This window comes from Solanum tuberosum, unplaced genomic scaffold, assembly GCF_000226075.1.
Source record: "Solanum tuberosum cultivar DM 1-3 516 R44 unplaced genomic scaffold, SolTub_3.0 scf00235, whole genome shotgun sequence".
Lineage (NCBI taxonomy): Eukaryota > Viridiplantae > Streptophyta > Magnoliopsida > Solanales > Solanaceae > Solanum > Solanum tuberosum.
Window position 1 is genome coordinate 601,154 of NW_006239159.1, and position 22,234 is coordinate 623,387.

General features: G+C 34.3%; 1 protein-coding gene across 1 annotated transcript; it reads left to right on the plus strand.

Moving 5' to 3' along the window:
* Positions 1-18,747: 18,747 nt before the first annotated feature.
* LOC102579890 (trihelix transcription factor ASR3-like) lies at positions 18,748-21,263 on the plus strand. Its single transcript, XM_006356835.2, has 2 exons — positions 18,748-19,693; positions 20,683-21,263. Exons 1-2 carry the CDS (start codon positions 19,058-19,060, stop codon positions 21,061-21,063), a joined length of 1,017 nt encoding a protein of 338 aa, XP_006356897.1. The 5' UTR covers positions 18,748-19,057; the 3' UTR covers positions 21,064-21,263.
* The last annotated feature ends 971 nt before the right edge of the window (positions 21,264-22,234 follow it).

Here is a 22,234-nt window from a genome sequence, read left to right on the forward strand (position 1 = left end):
TCCCCATGAGCGCCAAAAGCCAAAGGATTCAGAAGGTGGCCGGTCTAAGGATATGCTTTCTCGTATCCTCAATGAAGTTGAGGGGTCAGACAAGATTTTGAAAGAAATTAAAGAAGCCATGTCAACCCTTCGCTAGACTGTTACCTCCCATTCAGTATCGATCAAGCCGTTGGAGACCCAAATGGGTCATATCTCGTCTCATTTGAACCCGAGACAGCAAGGGGGTTTGCCTAGTAATACTGTGGCTAACCCCAAGAATGAGGTTTGAGTGTGGACTTGCGTCGTGCCGCGACATTAACTAAGGCGCTGCTTGGGAGTCAACCCAAGTTTTATTTTCTTTCATTTTAAGTTTGAAATAATGGTGTGTTAATTGTGCACGTCAAAGTGTGGAAAGTGTTTGAGAAGTGCAGGTTGGCGAGCTAAAAGCCCAGTCGGTGAATCGCCGAAGAGGTCGGCGAGCCCGACCTAGACCGCCGATGGACTCAAAACATTTTCAAAGTGGAGTCTGTAAAACTCGGCGAGCCCATGAGCAACTTGGTGAATCGCCGACCAGGTTGGCGATAGCGATCTAGTCTGTCGTTTGGGACCCCCAAATTAACTGGAGGCCCTGAAAACTTGGTGAGGTAAGTGCCCACTAAGTGTGTCGCCGAGTGGGTCGGCGAGCAAACTAATGTCGCCGAATAGGCGAGAACGGGACGGTTTTTAAGGCCAAAGGTCCAAAAGTTTCAAACTCTTTCACTTTCCCTCACTTTTAATCTTCCCAAACTCACACCCCACATTATTTCCCGTACTTTTTGCATTTTAGAGTATTTTAGTCATCGAATTTGTGTTCAGAGTGGATTACTTTTCCGCCTAGCATTTCAATCTTGAGTATTCGGCATCTAAGATTGGTTTTCCGAACATCGAATTTATCTCTAGAAATTTGTACTCATTTGCAATGCTTTTATCTTAGTGCTGTGTGCTGGGCCTCTCTAATTATAGTTGCATTTGTGTGTGCCTGTGTTAATTCGAAAATCTCGCCTATAGTGTTAGGATTATTGAATTCCCGTGATTTTGTACCTTAAAATTGGTACAAATTTGTGGGGTTGTGCTTGCATATTGTTAGGTCTAGTCGGGTGTAGTTTAAGTAGCCCGTATTTGTGCCAAATGACGTATTTTGCCAATGATGGGGAGGTTGACCTCATTCTTAAGGGAAAAAGTCGTCAAATGGCGAAATTTGGCAAAACCGAGAGAAGTCTGAGTATCTCGGGGTAATGGGTGTATTGGGTCTGAGCTTAATTTCATAAGTGCATGCTTTGATTTTGTTTTCGGGGGTTGCGGGGTTGAATTTGAGAAGTTGGGTTGATAGTAGGCACGTTGGGTCGTTTGGCGAGCTGGGTTGAGCACGCCGAACCACTGGACGGTTCGCCGAAGTTCCCCATATCGCCTTTAATTTCATGCTAAATGAGTAGGTTGGCTTTGTAACTTTCGATGAAAAGCCTGAGGTCGCCGAGTGTACTTGGCGACTCGTCGAAAGTCCTTCTTGATTGCCCCTTGTCTGCGCCCCTATCCCTTTATTGCACTGAAACTTTCAGCGGGCTAGTTCCTGCTCGCCGAATGTTGTCGGTGATTCGCCGAAAGGCCTTCCCATCACTGGCATGCCAAATTTTTCTAAGATTTTTGAGCCAATCCTTTCGGCGAGCCCGATCTAGCTCGCCAAAGAGATTCGGCGAGTCTGTCTGCAACTATTTTTCTGTGCATCTGTTTGAATTGGTTCTAACTCATTTTGATGTTTTTGCAGACATGGCTAGACCGAAAGTTGCTGGGAGAAACATGTCACCCCGAAAGAAGGCTAAGGGGATCACAATTAATGGGCTGCATCCAGGGGCAAGGCCACCAAACTTCCCACAACTAGTGGGAAAGGCAAAGGAAAAGGCAAGGCACCTGCGTCACCAGAGGTCATCTTTGCCTACTCCAGTCCCTAAGCCTTCAAGTACTTCTAGTGTTGTCCCTTCTAACACCCCTAGTTCTTTTACTGCTACATTGCCTTCCAGAGCTGATGTTATTGTTGTTTCCCGGACCCCGCTCACTCAGGCTACATTACTCCGGATGGGGCAACTTACCCACTCTGCCGATCGTCATTCTGCTAGACTCAAGGCCTCCATCCCGGGCATAATTCAGACTGCCCTGGCTGATGCTGTGACACCATTGAGCACTACCATTGATGCCCTTGCGGCTAGGATAGCGATGTGTGAGTGTGGCCAAGGGGCCACCGAGGAGGTGACGGATTTAAAGGCTATTAGTGTTGAGTTGAGGAGTGATGTGGATCAGCTAAAGTTTACCAATATGTCCATAATTTTCGGGACAGTGGAGATTCCAGATGTGCCAGAGATGCCTCCGGCTACCACCGGAGATGAGGTTAGAGTTGAGGAGACAGTTAATCCCGATTCTGAGGCGGAGACGGATGAGGAGGTGCTTGAGGTTGCTAAGGAGGTTTCGTATGATGTCCTTACAGAGACTGAGAAGGCCATGATCGATGCAGCTGTGCAAACCTCTTTGGCAGATACGCCTTTGGCTGACCCAAGTGCAGCTGCTGTTCCTTTTGAGGTGACTCCGGACACAGATGTCCAAGTTCCGAGAACTACACTGGGCAAGGATGCCCCAGTTCAGAGCACTACACCGGGCACTGATGCCCAGACAGATGGAGTGACTGAGTAGACAGGATTCATTTTTACCTCTCTCTCTGTCTTACTTTTTGACGTTTGGATATTTTTGCTTGCATTTGAGGACAAATGGTTTTTATTTGTGGTGGGGTGAGGCCCACCTTTTGTGATGATTGTTCTGTGTATATATTTGGATTTTTGAGCTATAAATTGTGTTAATACTGCATTTTGTGGATGATTAAGCTTGTGGCTCCTTGTTTGTAAATGATTTTTGGACCCTTTCGAAAAAATTATGTGACCTCTTTTGTGTGTGAATGTGGTTGTTCTTTTACTAATTTGAGTATCGGTCTTGATCAATACAGATGACTTGAATAGTGCTCATAATTGAACAAAAATGAATGTGCGACTACGATAAGGCCAAATGAAGTTGCATAGACAATATGTGAATTTTTTGCATCTCGTTGTGACTAGCCAATTATCGAATTGAGTCTCTTGTGATGAACATTGCACACTAGCGAAAGTATGGAGTCTTGTTTGTCATTTGTGTCAATGCCTTGTGTGATGAGCTTACCGTGAACCATGTATGATGACACCTAAAATATGCCCCATTGGTCCGGTTGACTAAGTGATGCAATCTCATGATATGATCTTAGGCAACTTTGATGAGTGTGAAACAATTTGACACTATACCTCTTTTGTGGCCAACCTTGTGAGTGTGTGATCCTTGTTTGAACACCCTTTGAGCCTTATCCTTTTCTTGGAAGAAACTTGATGCATAGTGTAACCTTTCTTGATCCATTACCCATAATACCTCATGATTTGTGGTTTGTGTGAATAGTCAACTTAGGCCAAAAGCCTAAGTTGGGGGTGTGGTGGAAAGAGAAGGCAAATCAAGAAGTGCAAAGAAGTCCCCTTTAACCCATGGTTTTGAGAAAGATGGAACTCCTCCACATAAAAAAAGAATGAAAAAGTTGTGGAATAAAGTGTGAAAATGCAAAAAGAAATAGGGTGACCAACAATCCATGGAAGATGAATAATGGGGTGACTTGTGAGAACGAATGAGAATGATAAAGGAAAGGAAAGAAAATGTTGTTCACACCACATTTCATGAGGATTACAGTCATTGAGCCTAAATGACCATACATTTGCACTCAACCCCGTTACAAGCCTTGAAAAGACCTTTTTTATCTTGAGTGAGATGAAATAATTGTTGATTGGAAAATAAGGGCAAACCTATGGGTGAATGCATTTGATTCCGGAGCTTTAAATTGTTGAACCATTGTGTGTGAATATGGAATCAACCTTTGTGTGAGGGCTTTTGAACACCTTTGTTGAGCTTAAACTTGCATTTGAAGCGAGTATTGTGAGTTTGAGATTCTCTGGTAATGGTGAGTCACAACTTGAATCTTTGAGTGCACAATTGATCATTGCATGAGTAAATTGAGTCTTTTTGTGTGCATTCATGATTGAGTCTTATGTAGCACTGTTTGAGGCATCCTTTTTGAACTGCTGAACTTGAGTTTTACTTGAGGACAAGCAAAAGTTTAAGGTTGGGGGGGGGGGGGGGGGGGGGGGTTTGAGTGAGTCCACGATTTGGACTCATTTAGGGCTTTATTTTAATAGATTTAGTGTCCTCAAATGCATTTTGTGCCAATAACTGATGTAAATCCTTGATTTGCAGGTATTTGAATTGAGGAACAAAGCATGGACACTAATGAGCAAAAAGGAACAAGGTAACCGAACGAACGAAGAAAAGAAGGCTTAATGATCGCCTAACCCATTGGGCGAGTCACTGAATGGCCATGATCTCGCCTAAAGTTCCAGCGTTCCAAGACATGAAGGAGAAAATCAAGTCGGCGATAGAAAGGAGCAGTCGGCAAGTCGCCGAATGGTTCCGCGATGCAGTGCTAGATCGCCCAAAGTTACAGAACTTGAAGATGTTGAAGGCCAAAGCAAAAAGACGATGGAACTGGCCAAAGGGCGGATCGCCGAGTGGATCGGCGATCCCAACTTATTACGCCGAATGGTCCTTCGCAGCATATTTTTGGTGACTATAAATACATTTTCAAACTTTATGTTGGATATCAAATTTTATTCTGAACATTCATTAGAGTAATTTTAGTTTTGAGAACTCTAAGTTTGGAGAAAATATTTTCCTTAGCTTTGAAAATTTCCATTTGTGAGAAATTGGAAGTGGGTCTTTGAAATTCTTCAACCTTGACCTTTGTAAAGACGAAATTAATCGTACCCAGTTGATGGAAAACACAATTTGGTAACAATTTCTATCTTTTTATGATGTCTAGCTAAAACCCCAATTCTTGGGGTGTGATTATGTGATTATGGGTTGATTTAGTTGCTGGGTATTGTTAATTGATAGTGTAAATGTTGTTTAAAAGTGATTTCATTCAGTAATTGCGGCTTAATCTAAAGGGTTGTAGTTGCAAATGCAACTCTACCTTCGTGTTTTTTGCTTGCTCGAGAGAGAGGTTTTAAAACCAAGATTACTGATTTGATGGTCTGTGGGTATTGGGTTGTCATGGGTTCAGCTTGAGAGAGTGAAATCCCAAACCCTTTTCCACACATTCAGCTCGAGAGAGTGAATGGACTAAAGCGAAGGTTGTTCTTAATTGTTGTTTATTTGTGTTCAAGAGAAACCAATTTGATTCGGGGTAAATTGTTCGAGAGAAAGTTTATCCCCACTAAAGTATAGCTTATTCACTGATTTACAGCTATTTACTATCAATTGCAATTACCCACTTGTCTACCTTAGCCCATAATCTAATCACATCACAAGAACCTGTCTCCTTACTTGTTCCTTAGTGTTATTTGTTGCTGTTGTAGTTGCTAATTACACTCAAAACCCCCCATATTTGACACTTGTGTCACCCTAAATTTGAACCATGCTTTTATTCGTAAATGTTTTTACGTATGATAGACTTGAACCTATTTGTACTTGGCTCTTGAATCTTAAGCACGTACCACTCCTTGTGGGATTCGACCCCAACTCACTTAGTTGAGTTATATTACTGACTAACGATCGTTGGCACTTAGTATGGGATGAAGTGTCCTGATACGTGAAATCAAAATTCACCAATGGATTCCATTCATCCATTGGGTCCCAAAAGTTCTCAGTTCTCCAAATTCAGTTACACCTAATTTGATTAGGGTTTACGATATCTCCATGGGTATTATTTGATTTTGAGTTAATTGTTCAATTTCTTCATATGCATGTTTTTTATTCAATTACCTACTTTTCAAATGATTCCATATTGACTCATGTATTATTCATGATTTTGACTATAAATTTATGAATGAAGCTTATGAATTGTTGAAGTATGATGTAAGAAAATCTATGCATGATTTATGAAAAGATGTTCATGATCTAAGTTTGCTTTTGAGATAAGCATCATATAATTGTGAAAAGTTTTCTAACATAATTAAGAAATCACGATGGGATAAAGATTTTCTCACACATGAATGAATCATGATTTGAGGAACTACTCTATGATGACTTAAGCTTGGATTAGAAACTAAATTGTATTTTTCCATGTATGATGATATGTTTATGAAAATGACTATTCTATTGGGTTTTTACTTAGTACAAAGAGGACATTGAGATGGAGGTTGTCCCGTTAGTAGAGGTCTGGTCTCTAGTAGCAATCTCCTTGTCTGTAACTACGTGCCCTCGTAGAATTTGTCTTAGAAAGACATAACTATTGGATCCAGCTAAGCTAGAAGTTTATGGTCCTTGCCTTGGCAAGTAAGTACATCTATTTTTGGTGTGGGAGCGAGACACCAAATTACGTGTTATAGCTCGTGTGGTCTATGTCGGTTAATGGTAAATATACCACAAAACCAACTAACTTATTTCAAAGGTTTTATGAAGCTTTCATCATGTTTTAAGATGCATTGACCACGTTTATGATTTATGATTCCTTTTAAGGTTCTTACTATGATTTAACTTGGTCATGCATATCATTTTCTAGCGTTCTCATATGTTCATGTTTCATGTTTTATGCATTACCCCGTACTTAGTACATTTCATGTATTAATGCATACTTGTACCTACATTGTTTAATAATGTAGGGTCTGACGCTTCTCCTCCTCCCGCTCGTGGCTAGTTGATTGTTGATCATTGAAGACTTGGTGAGTCCTCATGTTTCAAGGACCATGTCACTCTTACTACAATTCTTATGTCTTTTGTTTTCAGATGTTATGGTGTATGGGTTACATCTCAACCACTTCTTTTGATGTATTAGATTGGCTTGTCAGGACTAGGATTAATCTTCCGCTTTTATGTCAAATCTTTCATTATATGAAACTTTTCTTAAATTCTATTTTTGTCTATTTTATTGTGTTGTATGTATGTTAAGTGGCTTGTGTGGGGCCTCTCGGAATTCTATACGACATGTCACGTCTAGGGTATACTTTAGGTCGTCACAAATACACTCTATTTAGCATTATTCTTATACACTCTACCAAACGACCCCTATTAGTTTTATACTTTTATACATTTTGATTCTATGAGACATATATAGGTCAATTGATACAAACCAATTTAATATATTATGAGTTTTGTTTTATATAATTTCTCTTTGTTATTGTTGCTCAAGATTTTTTAGTTGGCTTGAGCATGATGCCCTCTTATTTCGATCCCAACAGCATACTCATAATTTGAGTTCAATCTTAATCACTTTTTCATCAACAATTTTGTCGTACCTTTGATTCAATCTCTAACTTTAATTTGTATGTTTTCAGATTATTTTTTTCTTAAAATCTATATTTTTGTTTCATGTTGTGTATTTGAAGAAGACTATAGTAATTGTTACGCCAGTTCATTTTCTTTATCTTTAATATAATTTAATTTAATTAGATTGTCTCCTTTAGTTGAGTCTATTATTGATATTATGTGATTTAAAATTTATGTTATTTGTATTTTTATTCTTTATAAAATTTCTTCATGTTATTTGTATGTCATGTTATTTATGTACTCATATATTCACAAGTTCCATCTATTCGGATAAAATATTATCCTCATCTCATTAAAAAAAAAATTATAGTAAAAGCACAAATGCCTTTTGCAAAATGCTGTTTGTCTTTCTTACCCTTTAAAAATAAATTTCATATTAGAAAAAAATAATGTAATTTAGTAATTTTATTGTAATAATTAGGACTTTTTAAAATTAACTAAAATTTTGATTATTATTTGAACTATATAAGAAGTCTTAATATTTAGGACTTTAGGGGTCGTTTGGTTTGAATATGAGTTATGATGAGATAAGTTATGTTGGTATAAGTTATGTTGGATTAGTTATGATGGATAAGTTGTCCTGGGATTATTTCTTATTGAGTGTTTGGTTTGTTGTATTCAAAATAATATATATTGATAAATTTTAAGAACAAGTTGTTTGTTTACAAAATTACCCTTCACTTTATTTAAACTTTTTAAATATTTCTTTGTGAGCTTTAGTTATTCATTTTTTAAAATAAAAGTTTTATTTATTTAACTTAAATATTTTTGTTTATGTATTCCCATGATAAGTACCATGTGTATTTAAAAATATAACTTTTTTCTTATTTAGCTTAAAAATAGAACTTCCCTCTTAAGTTTATTAAAGAGAAGAAAATTTATGAGAAATCAAAATAAAATAAACATAAGAATTAGTCAAATAAATTCATAAATAAAAATTATATTTATATAGTATAATTTTTTAATAGAAAAATATGTATAATTATCATAAAAATAAGGAGTAGTAAATATTATTATACATGGTATTAAAAAAAATGTAAATATACATAAATGTAAAAAATGATGTATAAAAAGGATTTAAAGGGACATATTTGTCATTTACCTATTTTATCCCGGGATAAGTTATCTCGGAATTACTATACCACCCAATATGAGGGATAACTTATCCCGGCACTAATTCATAATCCTGGGATAAGTTATCCCAAGCTTTGCAACTAAACAACAAAATAAATGGTACTTAAAATTTGTCCTGGGATTAACTCCCCTTATCCATCACACCAAACGACCCCTTAAAACTTGATTATTGATTTTGAATTGGTTAAAATAATTTGACCCGGAATAGGACGTTGAGCCCGTAAAATTTGATTCTGACATGATAAATTTACTCTTTGTAGGATTGAATTAGTATAGTCCACCCTTCACACAATTACTTCTATTATAATAGGAAAAATATCTGAAAAATATTTTAATTTTGATCGAAATTGTTGTTACGATATCAAATTTTATGGAGGATCTTTTATCCTTGCATTATTTAATAGTGTATTTTAAAGGTAAATATGTGTTCACGTGGACACGTTATCATTTATAATGATGCAATATTTATGATGTCCACATGAGAACATATATACCTTTAAAATACACTATTAAATAGTGTAGGGGGTAAAAGGTCATTTTCAATGTTGGGTATTGTTACCAGGGGCGGCTCAACGTAATTGGGGGCCTAAAACGAAATTTCAATTCGAGGCCTAAAATATAAACAAATTTTGTATACATATTTATTTAATTTTTATTTTTCTTACACTATTTAGATGAAAATTATTAGTATTTCATATTGTTTTTTCAGTTATTAGTTTTAGGTAAGATTTTATTAGTTTAACCTTGAAAAACATCATTTCAGTGAGGCAATTATTATATGAATTGTTAACATAATTCTATAAGTAATAAGTTGACAAATATTTTTAAAGGTAAATATGTGTTCACGTGGACACGTTATCATTTATAATGATGCAATATTTATGATGTCCACATGAGAACATATATACCTTTAAAATACACTATTAAATAGTGTAGGGGGTAAAAGGTCATTTTCAATGTTGGGTATTGTTACCAGGGGCGGCTCAACGTAATTGGGGGCCTAAAACGAAATTTCAATTCGAGGCCTAAAATATAAACAAATTTTGTATACATATTTATTTAATTTTTATTTTTCTTACACTATTTAGATGAAAATTATTAGTATTTCATATTGTTTTTTCAGTTATTAGTTTTAGGTAAGATTTTATTAGTTTAACCTTGAAAAACATCATTTCAGTGAGGCAATTATTATATGAATTGTTAACATAATTCTATAAGTAATAAGTTGACAAATATTAAATAAAGATAAGAGTAGAATCATAGAATCTCAAGAGTTGATGACTTGGTATACCCTATTTTAATATGCTATGTTGTAATGCTTGAAACTAAAATTTAAAAACAAATAAAAATAATTTGTAATTTACTTTGTTCAACACTTTTCACTATTAATTCTTATTTTTTAATAAAGTACAAAAGATGTTAAAGTGGGTGAAATAATATATTTTTTAAAAATATTATACTTTTTATCATAAATAATCAAAAAAATTATAAAAATTTAACACATAATTTATTTTTGATAAAAAATTTGGGCCCCCAAAATTCGGGGGCCTAAGGCATAAGCCTTATTTTTCAAAGCATAGAGCCGCCCCTGATTGTTACAACAATTTCGCTCAAAATTTGAATATATTTCAAACGTTTTCCCAATTATAATATAAAGAAATAACATAGCGATAGATAAAATGCATAAAACCTTTGCTTGTACTTAATACTATGACTATGAGATACACACATTTGTTTCGTTCTAAGAGTCAAAATTATTTCTAAACTATGTGAAATAGATTACTTATATCCTCCATTATATTTTTGGGATTAAAATGTAACAAATGATATAAGTGATCTATTTCACATAATTGAACGACAAATTTAACCATTTTCCGTCAATTGAATTTACATAAATAGCCTTTGGTGTGTGTACTGTATCCTGCAAATGAAGCAGGCTAGAGTCCAAATACTAAGAACGACAGTGACGAGTGAGGGGCAATGGCTGTCCTCTTCGGTCAAAGGGCAGTCAATTCAGTCAAAGCTTATGGGACCCACAGTTGTCCTAATTGGCAGGTTTGATATAAAGTTGGAAAAAAGAATCAGTGACGTGGCATATACTCTTTAATTGGCCCCCTGACTTCAAGACACTGCTTGGACAATCCAAATTCACCAAGGACAAAACTGTCATTGTCACACTATATATTTATACTTGTATATGTAAAAAATACTATTAAATTGTATTAACAAAATACCAGTATATAATTAAAAAGAAATGAATATTTTAAGATTTTATAGTTTAGTTCATTTTATGTTAGATATTTGCATGACTTAAATTAATGAAGTCATTTCATTAAGTATAAACTAAATTCTTCAAAGTTATTTATTTCTACCATAAAAATAATATTACTTTTAGAACATCCCTAAACTAAAATATGTAATATGACAGGAAGTTATATAAATTAATGGATGAGTACAACGACAAAGATACATTGTCAACATTAATTTGGTACTTTTTGCATGGTAACAAAGATTTACTAAACCCTAACCTAATGATTAGGGTGTCCTAATTGGCAAAGAAAACCACACTAATTGTGCTTTATTTGCATTGTTTTGTAGTTGTGCTTTATTTGCTTTGTCTTCTTTTAGGAAGTCATTTTAGTCAAAGCTGACTCTCTTTTAAGAGTCTGTTTGGCATTGATGTTGGGAGGTCAGAAATGATTTTTTTTAGAAAAATTATTTTTCCTTAAAAGATTAAGTGTTTGGCAAATTTTTAAAACTATTTTTAAAGAGAAGCGGAAGCAGTTTTTCTATTATTGAGAAGAAGCTAAAAAATTTTGCTTTTTAAAAAAAGCAGAAGCAGAAAATTATTTTTTAAGACTAAAATATATTTTACATATATACATATTTATCAATATATCTCTTATTAATTTATTAACATATCTCATAAGTTTGGTCAATTTTCATCCAAAAAAATTATTTTTATTTTTATATGATAAATATTTTATTTTATTTATGTTTTTATATTACTATTTATACTTTATATAGTATATATTATTTTACAGAATTAGAAATAAAAGTAACAACAATATTTTTGCAGGATTAAAAAAAGTAATAATTAAAGATAGACCCCTTCCAAAAAATAAAAAATAAAAAAATCATTTTCTTAATCTACGTATTATTTGAATTTCTTAAAACTTTAGAGTATTATAACAAAAAAAGGATAATTGTTAATATTGAATCCAAAAAAATATGTAACAAATAACAAAAAGATTCCTCTTTTCAATATTTTTCAATAATATTTATCTATGTATAATATTGATTGAAAATTTGAATATGTACATTTTAATTAATTAAAATTGATACTTGCCATTTTTCGTAATTTGACTTTCAAAAGCACTTTTTTAAAAAACAAGCCAAACACATTGTTTATCAAAAGCACTTTTCAAATGAATTTGTCAAACACAAAAGAAAATCACTTTTTTAAAAAGCTATTTTAAAAAAGCACTTTTAAAAATAAGTAGTTTTTAGCAGCAATGCCAAATAGGCACTAAATTTTCTTAACACAATAAAGATTATTTAAATTTGTTCTCTTTCCATTTGTTGAATCTAATTGCTCTTAATATTAATTTTTGGATTAAAATACATCTTTGTGCCCATACCTTTCACAATGTTCAAACCTTTCACATACAGACGAATCCTCTCCTCCTTTGCGCCCAAAAGTTAGGTAGCATAGCGAAACAAAGCATGAAATATAGCCTCATAGACTGCAATAGACATGCTTCTCCAGGAATAGGGTGTGAAACTGAGTCCATCTTAACAGAGGCAAAAACAGACGAACGACACTCTACATAAGCCCTCCACCACTGCTTAGCATCTCCCTGGAAAGTAATGAACTTCACTCAATGCAACTGCACAATACCTAGCTTTTGCAACCTGTAATAACAATCCAAGATGAACTCAAAAGCAACCTCACTCTCAGTACCATGATGTTACAACAGAGACTTCAGCTTCATAAACTTGGTCAACAACTCATGCTCAGTGCAAATCATAACATGGTCGAACGCACCAGTACCTGAAGCTTCCTCCATCTTGGGAGCGGTAGTAACAACAAGATGAGCACCTAGGGCCTAAGTAGTCGGCATATGGGGAGTGACTCTAGTACCCACCTGTTGAGATTGACAATCTCAGAAGCCATAGGGGGAAGGCCTGCACCCCCAACCTATGCTACCATCTCGGATTTGGCACCTCCTTATATTCTACCTACATATCCTCATTAACACGAGCCTGGGTGGGGGATGGGGCGTCGGTCTCGGCACAGCCTCTACATGAGCTCTACCCCTAGCAGGTGTTGTTCTTCTTCTACCTCAGCCCCTTCCTCACCCTCGCACTATCGATTCTAGAGCTGGAACAATACCCTTAGTCAGTTATGTATGGTGTCAACCATATGCGGACAAAGAATGAAGAAAGACAGATATCAATTTGGATCACCAGATACCAATTCGAATTAAGTCATTGCACGAAGGAAAAAAAGAGGAGATAACTTCTTAAAGTCATGTAACCTCCAGAAGAAAAGTGAAGTACATATGTCTCCATACTATTCCGCAAGACTCTACTAGACCTATTTTAGTACGATGAGATCCCACAAATCGAGGAATCTGATACCAACTTTGTCATAACCCAACCCGCCATGAGAGGCACCCACACTAACCCTTGATGGGAGAACCAAATATGTATTAACATGAAACCAACTAAACAACCAGGACTAAAAGCTTTTTAAACATTTAACACAAGTTTTCATAACCAAAAGTCAAAGTTAGAAAAAAAAAATACTGAATAACCCCCTAGAACTTGAAAGTTATATATCAAATCATCTAACATAATCTAGAATATGGGGATGTAACCCCACAAACAATAGATTCTAAATCAAAGAATGGGCTAGAGCGGAAAGATAAATCCATGACAGCCCAGAGGAAACACCTCACCCTTGGATTCACCCTTGGATTCTGGAAGCACTGGAGTCACAACCGAGGTCGCATAACAGCCATTGAAAATATTCATGTACTCAACAAAGTAACATCAAGTGCAGTATTAGTATACAAAATCTACAGTGTACTGGTAGGATCATCAACTGGCTCTAAATATACGAAATATAAATAGGAAACAAAAAACTTAGTAAAATAAGACAAAATACAACTATTCTCGACAACATTACAATGAAAAAAAACATGATTCACTCATGGAACCAACATATAGAACAATCACATGTACAGAGTGTTGTACCCGAGCAAATTAATATGAAACATGTACCAGACATGATACCCATGCAAACCAATATGATATCTTGTGTCGGGCGTGGTACTCGAGCCAACTAATATATGTACTAGGCATGGTACCCGAGCCAACCAAGAGATATCATGTACCAGGAACGATACTTGAGTCAACTGATAACATGGTGTGGTATCTGAGTCAACCGAAAAACACACATCACACAATCACTTTGGTACCACAAGCAAATATGACAAGTTCATCGCATGATATTGACAACGGGTTATCATTTTAATTTCATCCCTTTCAGATTTTCCTTACCAGATATTATAATTTTGCTAATCACATATTGTACAAGTACTACTAGAAAAATAGTTAACAAGCACATATGACGTAAACGGCAAATAATTCAATCATCACCTACCTCAATTAAGTTTGAAATGCTCTACTAAACCTGAGTCTTTCCCTTGTTATGAAGTCTAGCTTGGTCTTGGTCTATAAACAATCAACATAACACAAAAGAAGCCCAAAATTGCCTAAATACACCCAGATTATATCATAATTTCAAACCTCACGCCAATTTCATGATTAATCCATCCAAATCAGGGTTTTTCCACCATTAAATCAAATCAAGCCCTCCATTAAAGTCACCATCATGCATTCAAAGACCTAGTAATCGAATTACCAAGTTAAGTGAGTGATTTACTCATTTTTACAGATGATTCACTAGAAATAGGTGAAAATTGCCCTAGGTCGCCTTTGTACTTCCCCGAAACATTCTTGAATGATAATGGACAATTTTGCAGAATTTTATGCATTTTTAGTTGGTTCATTTTCTGTGATGAGATAGGTTAATCTCATCATCTGAATTAATTGAGATATGTGTCCTCCATATGAGATAGTTTGTTGTCTTGAGTTTAATAGAACAAGCGGCAATGAGTTGGTGAAGTGAGGAGGTCGACATAGTGTTGGTAGAGGGGGCCCTTGCAGTTGAACGTGTGGTTTTTTTATCAATACTCAGAGAGCGGAAGAGCTTTTAAGCTCTGATACCACGTAGAATTCTCACGTCTAGGATTAGAGAAATCAAAGATTTTATTGATGATTAAAATTGTTGAGTACATGCTCTTTATATAGGGAGAGAATTGTAAAGTCCTAAGCTAGTTATAATTAGAGTTCTATTACAATAACTATTACTACTATAATAATACTTCAATTATAAATAAACTAATCCTAGTCATAATCTAATCCTAGTCAACTTCAGCTAGTACAAGACTTGGCAACCTAGTCGATATAAGTGACCTAATCCTAGAGTAACTCTAACTCTATTGTACACGTTGATTGGATCAGGTTGTTCAACCTGTTCTATGTATTCAATTTCCTTTATCTTCAACAAAGCCTAATTTGATAACAAACATCAATACAAATATCAAATAAATCAAACATGTAAATAGGACAATTATAACAATTTCAAGTGCATACAACTATATTTGTCATCATTCACATTCTTGTTAATGCCAAAATAAAAAAAATACCATGACAAATACGACGATAAAAATTGAAACGCATATTAATCTCCTCAAGATCCCTTCATCTAAAGAACTTACATAATTTTTTTCTAAAATAGCCTATAACCAAGTTAATTTAATGAAAAACTAAAAAAGTAAAGAAATATATATCGTACATACACAAAAGCATGGACAGGACCAAAATTTCTAATTGGATTGTCCTCCAACCAAAAAGTCTGCATTTGCAACAAGTCTTCATGTTTGCATTGCATTGTTATATGCAATATTGGATCATTCTAGTCATTACAAATGCAATTCAATCTTGCATTTAACATGATAATAATAGTCTCCCATAAAACCTAATCACAATAAATTATTAAGATAAGCTGATTTCATATTTAAGCAACAAAAAAAGAAAAAGAAATCAAAGCTCTCCAACGTCTATCAATGAAGAATCTGGGAAAGAACAGAGTGAATCTATTTAATGAAGAAGATAATTCAAATTGAGAGTGTCATGTGACATTTTACACTGATTTGAGACTATATTAATAGTCATTCTGTCACACACCGAGCCTACACCCTGGACGTGGCCGACACTTGAGAACCATTGTTGGTCCCAAGCGAACCCTTGGCCTGTCTAAATTCTAATTAGCGGAAGAATTAATCATCAATAAATGAAATCAAATGCAAACTGTACTCAACCGTCTCAAAAGTAAACTTAGAATGTTTTAGAAATAAACATTCAACTAGCCAAAGTGGCCTCTCAAGTCTCAACATAAATAAATGAAAATGATAAGACTCATGAACTATGTCTATCTATCTATGAAGCCTTTACTGACTGAGATGGACGTCGGGACAAGACCCACGACATCCTACTAACAAAATAAAATGACTGCAAGTAAACAAGGGATCCTCTGGAAGCAAGGAGGCTCACCAACAACTCTGAAGCTCAACTCGATCAACGAAGCGTTGTGTGTTGATCCTGGTTACCTTTATCTGCATCATAAAAGATGCAGGTCAAATGGCGTCAGTACATGAAATGTACGAGCATGTGAGGAGAAATCTAAAACAAGACATAAGCTTGAACTGGAACTGAAAGAAACACTTACCTCATCTCAACTCAACTCAACTCATTTCAATATAAAGCAGTGATAAAGATGCAGTATAAAGAAAATCTTTTAAAATAGTAGGCAGAAAACTCAATGTATTGCAAAATACAATATAACTCAATTTTTATGTATAAAGATACAAAATAACTTTGTGGGAGCGTAACGACCTGATTTTCATCGTTATAAAACTGTTGGGAGATTCTCTAACCGACAACCACTATTATGAGCTATGTGATGGTACAACGTCTAGCCCACGCTGCCAGAACTATTATATACTTTGCCGGGGTGTAGAACCTACTAACTAAGTGGATCTACTAGTCTATGCTAAAAAAAAAAATCATCAAAAAAGTATGACCCTTTTCTACCCACGTTGGCTACATGGTTTATGGGGGCTGTGAGTTGTATAAATTCTCTATTGTTCAATACTACTCTCAAAATATATTTAGCTCATTATGTTTTAAAGAAAACATTTCCTCTTACTATGGTTTGAGATTATTACTCAAAAATCTTTCTCTAAAAAGAGATAATACTGAAAACTGCTCATGATCTCTTTTGGAAATCGGTGTTTTCTCTTTTGCTTAAATGTGAAAACATTTACTCTTGGGAATACTTAGTTCCCGTATATCATTTTAAAGAAAATGAATGCAACTCTACTCTTTCTCAAACTCAACTGCTTAAGTCATTTAAACAAGTTAAAAGATTTGTAAAAGACTTCTTAAAATGACTCGAAGAACTCTCAAGACTTGACTCTTAACTCTACCTTGAATTTGAATTATGAATTATGAATTCAAGGTTATGATTTCTGATAGGATAGATATCGTGATGATTAAATGAGTTTTAGATAGTTAATAATGAGAAACGGTTGAAAAACACTGTCTGGGGAGCAAGTCCGCGAGGAGGAGATGAATTATAATATTTGGTCGCGAAATAATTTTTGAAATAGTGGAGTCTATGTTCTCTCCACGATGCGAAGAGGGAAATTGCTCACTAGGGGAGAAAGTCCGCGACGCGGACTTGCGTGCCAGTTTCTGTCCGACTTTCTCCTTCCTCGTTTTCTAACCCCAATTCACCTAAAATCGAATGGTTTCTTCCCCAATCACTTAGATTCGAATACCCAACATTAGTATACGATAATCTTCTCAAACTACCCTTGAAACACTAACACTTATCTCAAAAATTCATCAAAACCTCAACAATCATGATTATGAAAGAAAATTCAATAAAACTCATCAAGAACTCAAATCTTTTAACTTCATGAACGAAATTTCACTGAAAATAATATGATTTGTGTGTGGGTGAACGAACCCAATGCTATGTGAACTCACATACCTCTTTGGGATCAAACCCTTGGAGAAAATTCGCAGGAAAACCTTCGATTTCGCAAGAACTTGATGAACGCCTTGACCTTTCTTCTCTTTTCTCTTCTTGAACTCTTTTTCTAAAAACCTAGCGTAATTTAGGATTGTGTAAACTGAATCAAATCAATTTAGACCCCCTAATTAATTACTAAAAATGAATTAAATTTGATAGGATAAGGAAAAGACCAAAATATCCCTCTTAAATTCGGGTAACTTTCCTTAAATAGACATCCCATCTTCAAACAGTTTAATCTCCCTCATACGAGCTCAAAAATTTACAAACTCGGTGGCGTTGGAAAGAAGATTTCAAGACCTTTCATTTGATATCTTACGGGCCACCTAACACATCATGTACTGAAAGTTATGGTCGTTTGAAGTTGACCCAAAATTCATACTTAGCATAACTTGCCAAAATTTTCAAATTTACTCTTTCCAAAAATAGTTCTTTTTAAGGCGGGATGTTACACCTTCACTCACTCATGTTTCATGATAACATGACTGTTGTGTAAAATAATTTAATTGTGGATTTAAATGATTTCGTACGGTACCAAATTTAAAAAATCTACTTGAAATAAAGGTATAACTTTAAGGGGACTTTAGTATTTTCTCATTTTAGTCTATTTTCCTTCTTACAAAAAACAAAAAAAGAAAAGAATTTTTTCTAAAGGAATAAATCAAAATTTGAAAAATATAAGTACCAAACAAAAATTACATAATAAAGTTTCCTATAAGCTATATGTGCGTGTACAGATCTTGGTGTTATGATGAGGGTAGGCTTAGCCTCATGTGTGATTATGCTCATCAAATTCTTTCTTCCATGCAGCAAATGACGATTAAGCCCTTTTCCCTCAAATCCCATCTCACTTCACCCTACACACCTCTCTGCAAGAAAATTTTTTGGGGTTGTAAATATGTCAGTTTGAATGGATTTGTTTGGACTTTTCTTATAATTTATCAATTGGTTTCTTGCTTTATCTCTCTCTCTCTCTCCAAAAATAAAAATAAAAAGGACCACATCTTCTTAAACCCCTCTCCCTATCTATTCTTTCATTTTGTTATTAGTGGTAGAAATCACTAATTTTAGATTTGAACTTTTACTTTTCAAGATCTTTTGAAATTTTTTAGGAGATCTAGGTCTCAATAAAGGCAACTAATTTTTAAGAAAAGATATTGGTAATTCACTTTTACTACTTCTCATCATTCCTATTTGCAAATTTCAAAACCATCCACATGAATTTATAAACTTCATTTGACCTTGTCCTTTTCTTGAAGAAAAGACTCTTCCTTTTTGCCTAAAGTTGAGTTCTTTTGCATGGATAGTAGCAGCATGTTGAGGGACTATAGGAAAGGGAATTGGACAATTCAAGAAACAATGGTACTTATAGAAGCAAAGAAGATGGATGATGAAAGGAGAATGAAAAGGCAAGGAGGGGATGGCAATAGTAGTAGTGAAAGAGGGAATATTAATAAACCAGGAGAATTAAGATGGAAATGGGTGGAAGATTATTGTTGGAGACATGGATGTTTGAGGAGTCAAAATCAATGTAATGACAAGTGGGATAATCTCATGAGGGATTTCAAGAAAGTTAGGGAATATGAAAGAAGAGTGTCTGAGAAATTATTATTAGCTCAAGGGGATGATGACAATATTATAAAGTCTTATTGGAAGATTGAAAGGATTGAAAGGAAAGAAAAGAACTTGCCAACTAATATGTTGCCTGAAATTTATGAAGCATTGGTTCAAGTTGTTGACAAAAGGGGTCAAAAAGTGCTTGTTGGTACTTCTTTCAATCCAAGCACAACTTCTATGTCTCCCACATTGCAACAACTTCAAATTGCAACTTTGCCACTCCCACCACCACCACCACCACAACTATTACCACCACCACCACCACCACCACTTGGACAACCACCACCTAATATTCCTTACACTCAACCTTTACCTACAGTAGGTACTCTTTCTCTCACTCTTTTTTTTTTTTTTTACTTATAATATTTTTGAATTTATGTCACATTTATTACATGTAGAATTTCTATTACTACTACTAGACTTTAAGCTTTTTAATATATCATTAATTGTATAGTCACTATTCGCCAACTAGTAGTACTATTGAGAAGTCCATTCTCATTTGCAATCTAATAGCTTTATTCAAGTCCTACTTGGATGTTATGTCCATATTGGGAAATTAATATTGATCACTTGATATATTCAATGAAGGTCAATTCATTTGCCTAATTTTTATTCTATTGAACATAATATTAAGTGTACTCTCCTAAGTTATGTATGAACCTTTTGTTTTCTTAGGTATAATTAAGCTAATAAAAGCATGTTGTTCTCAAGCTTTGCCAATGAATTTTCCAAGATTCATCAAATATTCTAGTATATATAGTGTTCTATTGAGCTTGCAATATTATTCTTGATTATTACCCTTCTTTGTGTATTGAATTCATTTTTCTCACTCTCTATCCCCCTCTTTGTATCTCATCCTCATGGCCTCTTGGGGGTGCAGTTGGTAGGGTTTTAGTGCATTGTGTAGCTGGACCTTAAATTTATATTTCACTAAGAATATAGAAAACTTTAATTTTGTACTTCAAAAATTTTAGTAGGAGTTAAAAGTTGAGCAAAATAAATAGTAAAAATTCAAATAACTAATCACAATTTGCTTGGAAATAAGATCTTGTCATTTAATTTGTTGTTGTTTGAAGTTGGACCTTGATTATATCAAGATTAGTGGGCACCTAATATATTGATCTATGTTTTGCATACTTGATTTTTAATATGTTTACTCGAGCTAGAGGAGGGTCTATTCTCTCTAATCTTTCAAGGTAAGGTTAAGGGTGCATCCTTCCTAGAGTACTTCATTCGTGGGATTATACTGGATATGTTATTGTCTGTTGGAATGTTGATATAGTGTTTGGTTTACATGTGTTTTGGAGATGTGTGATAGCTCAGATCGCGATAAAAGTGAACATTCAGATTCACCAGCAAAGAGGAGAAGAAAAGGCGAAGGAGGAGGAGGAGGAGAAGAAGCGAGTGGGACTAGTGGTGATCATCATAACATAAACAACTTGCAAGAAGTTGGTAGTGCAATCTTCAAAAGTGCTACGATTATAGCAAAGACGATTAAAGCATCTGAAGAGGGAGAAGAGAGAAGACACAGAGAAATGTTGAATTTGCATGAAAGAAGACTGCAAATTGAGGAATCAAAAGCTGAGATTAATAGACAAGGCATCAATGGACTTGTTGATTCTATCAATAGACTTGCAAATTCAATCCTTTCTTTAGCTTCTAACAACCAACCACCTCCACCTAAATAGAATTATTCTAGTGCTAAAACACATTGCTACAGACTAATTAATCACAATTCATTGTACATATACCTCATCATCAACTACTCATAATTTATCATTAATTAATTCATCATGTAATCTTGTGGATAATATTCCACCTAATATGTCTCTCTCATGTAATACCGAATTAAAGGGTTGCTCTTAAGAAGTGCTTATTTTTAAAAATATTTTTCAATTTTTTTTGGTTGCCTAATATGATTGATAGTATCAATTGAGAGAATTTTAGTTATTATTTCTTATCACACGAGACTCTGCAATGTCGCATCATTGTCAATGTCCTCACTACCTTGGATACTCTCATTCAAAATTAGAAGAATATTTAATTTTTAAAGTAGAATTATTTGGGTAATAATTCTCTACTAAATAATATCAACATCGAAAAAAATAATCTTTGAAACTTTAACATTTCAATTATTAATTTTTTGGCAATTACATCGGGAGTAGAAAAAACTAACAACTAAATTAAATAAATTATCAAAAATTAAGAATACTCATAAAATGAATAAATAGAGCACATTATTTTATTATTGAACTCCTAATTAATAATCCAAAAGGTATAAATAGACTGATTTCATAATCCCCTTTTTGCACTAACCAAACGTTTGTGTTTTTTCGTTTCTAACGTTATTAGTCACAAGTTTTGATGGTTTCCGTTATCTTGTAATACTAGTGATAGTTGAACCAAAATTTTACTAGTTGAAAGTGATTAGTGTTATATATATATATATATTAAAGAATAAGGTTGATTTTAATTCAAAGTCCAAACTTAAGGAACTATATTTTGCTTTTTCCGTTTCCCTCACTTCTAAAGTAACTTCCAGCAATTATTATTTTAAAGATAAGCATTATAAACTTGAATGAATTTGTCGGTATTAAAAAAATAACTAAACTTTACTAGTTAATTTTTACAAGTTAAATCATCATACGAGAAATAATGAAAGTCCGTTAGTTTTTAAATCAAAAAATAAAAAATCAAACTTAAATGAGTCAAAAAATAAAAAATAGGTGGAAATCTACTTTTGGTTTTTAACATTTTTTTTAAAGTCATTTGAAATTTATTTTAAGTTATTTTTAACTTTATCAAATAATTCGAAAAGCTAAAAATAACTTAAAAGTAAGTTTGTCCAACTTTTAAATC

Coding starts and splice junctions, on each gene's coding strand:
- LOC102579890 (XM_006356835.2), top strand. CDS start 19,058: ATGGATAGTAGCAGCATGTTGAGGGACTATAGGAAAGGGAATTGGACA. Junction 19,694..20,682: donor ACACTCAACCTTTACCTACA/GTAGGTACTCTT, acceptor TGTGTTTTGGAG/ATGTGTGATAGCTCAGATCG.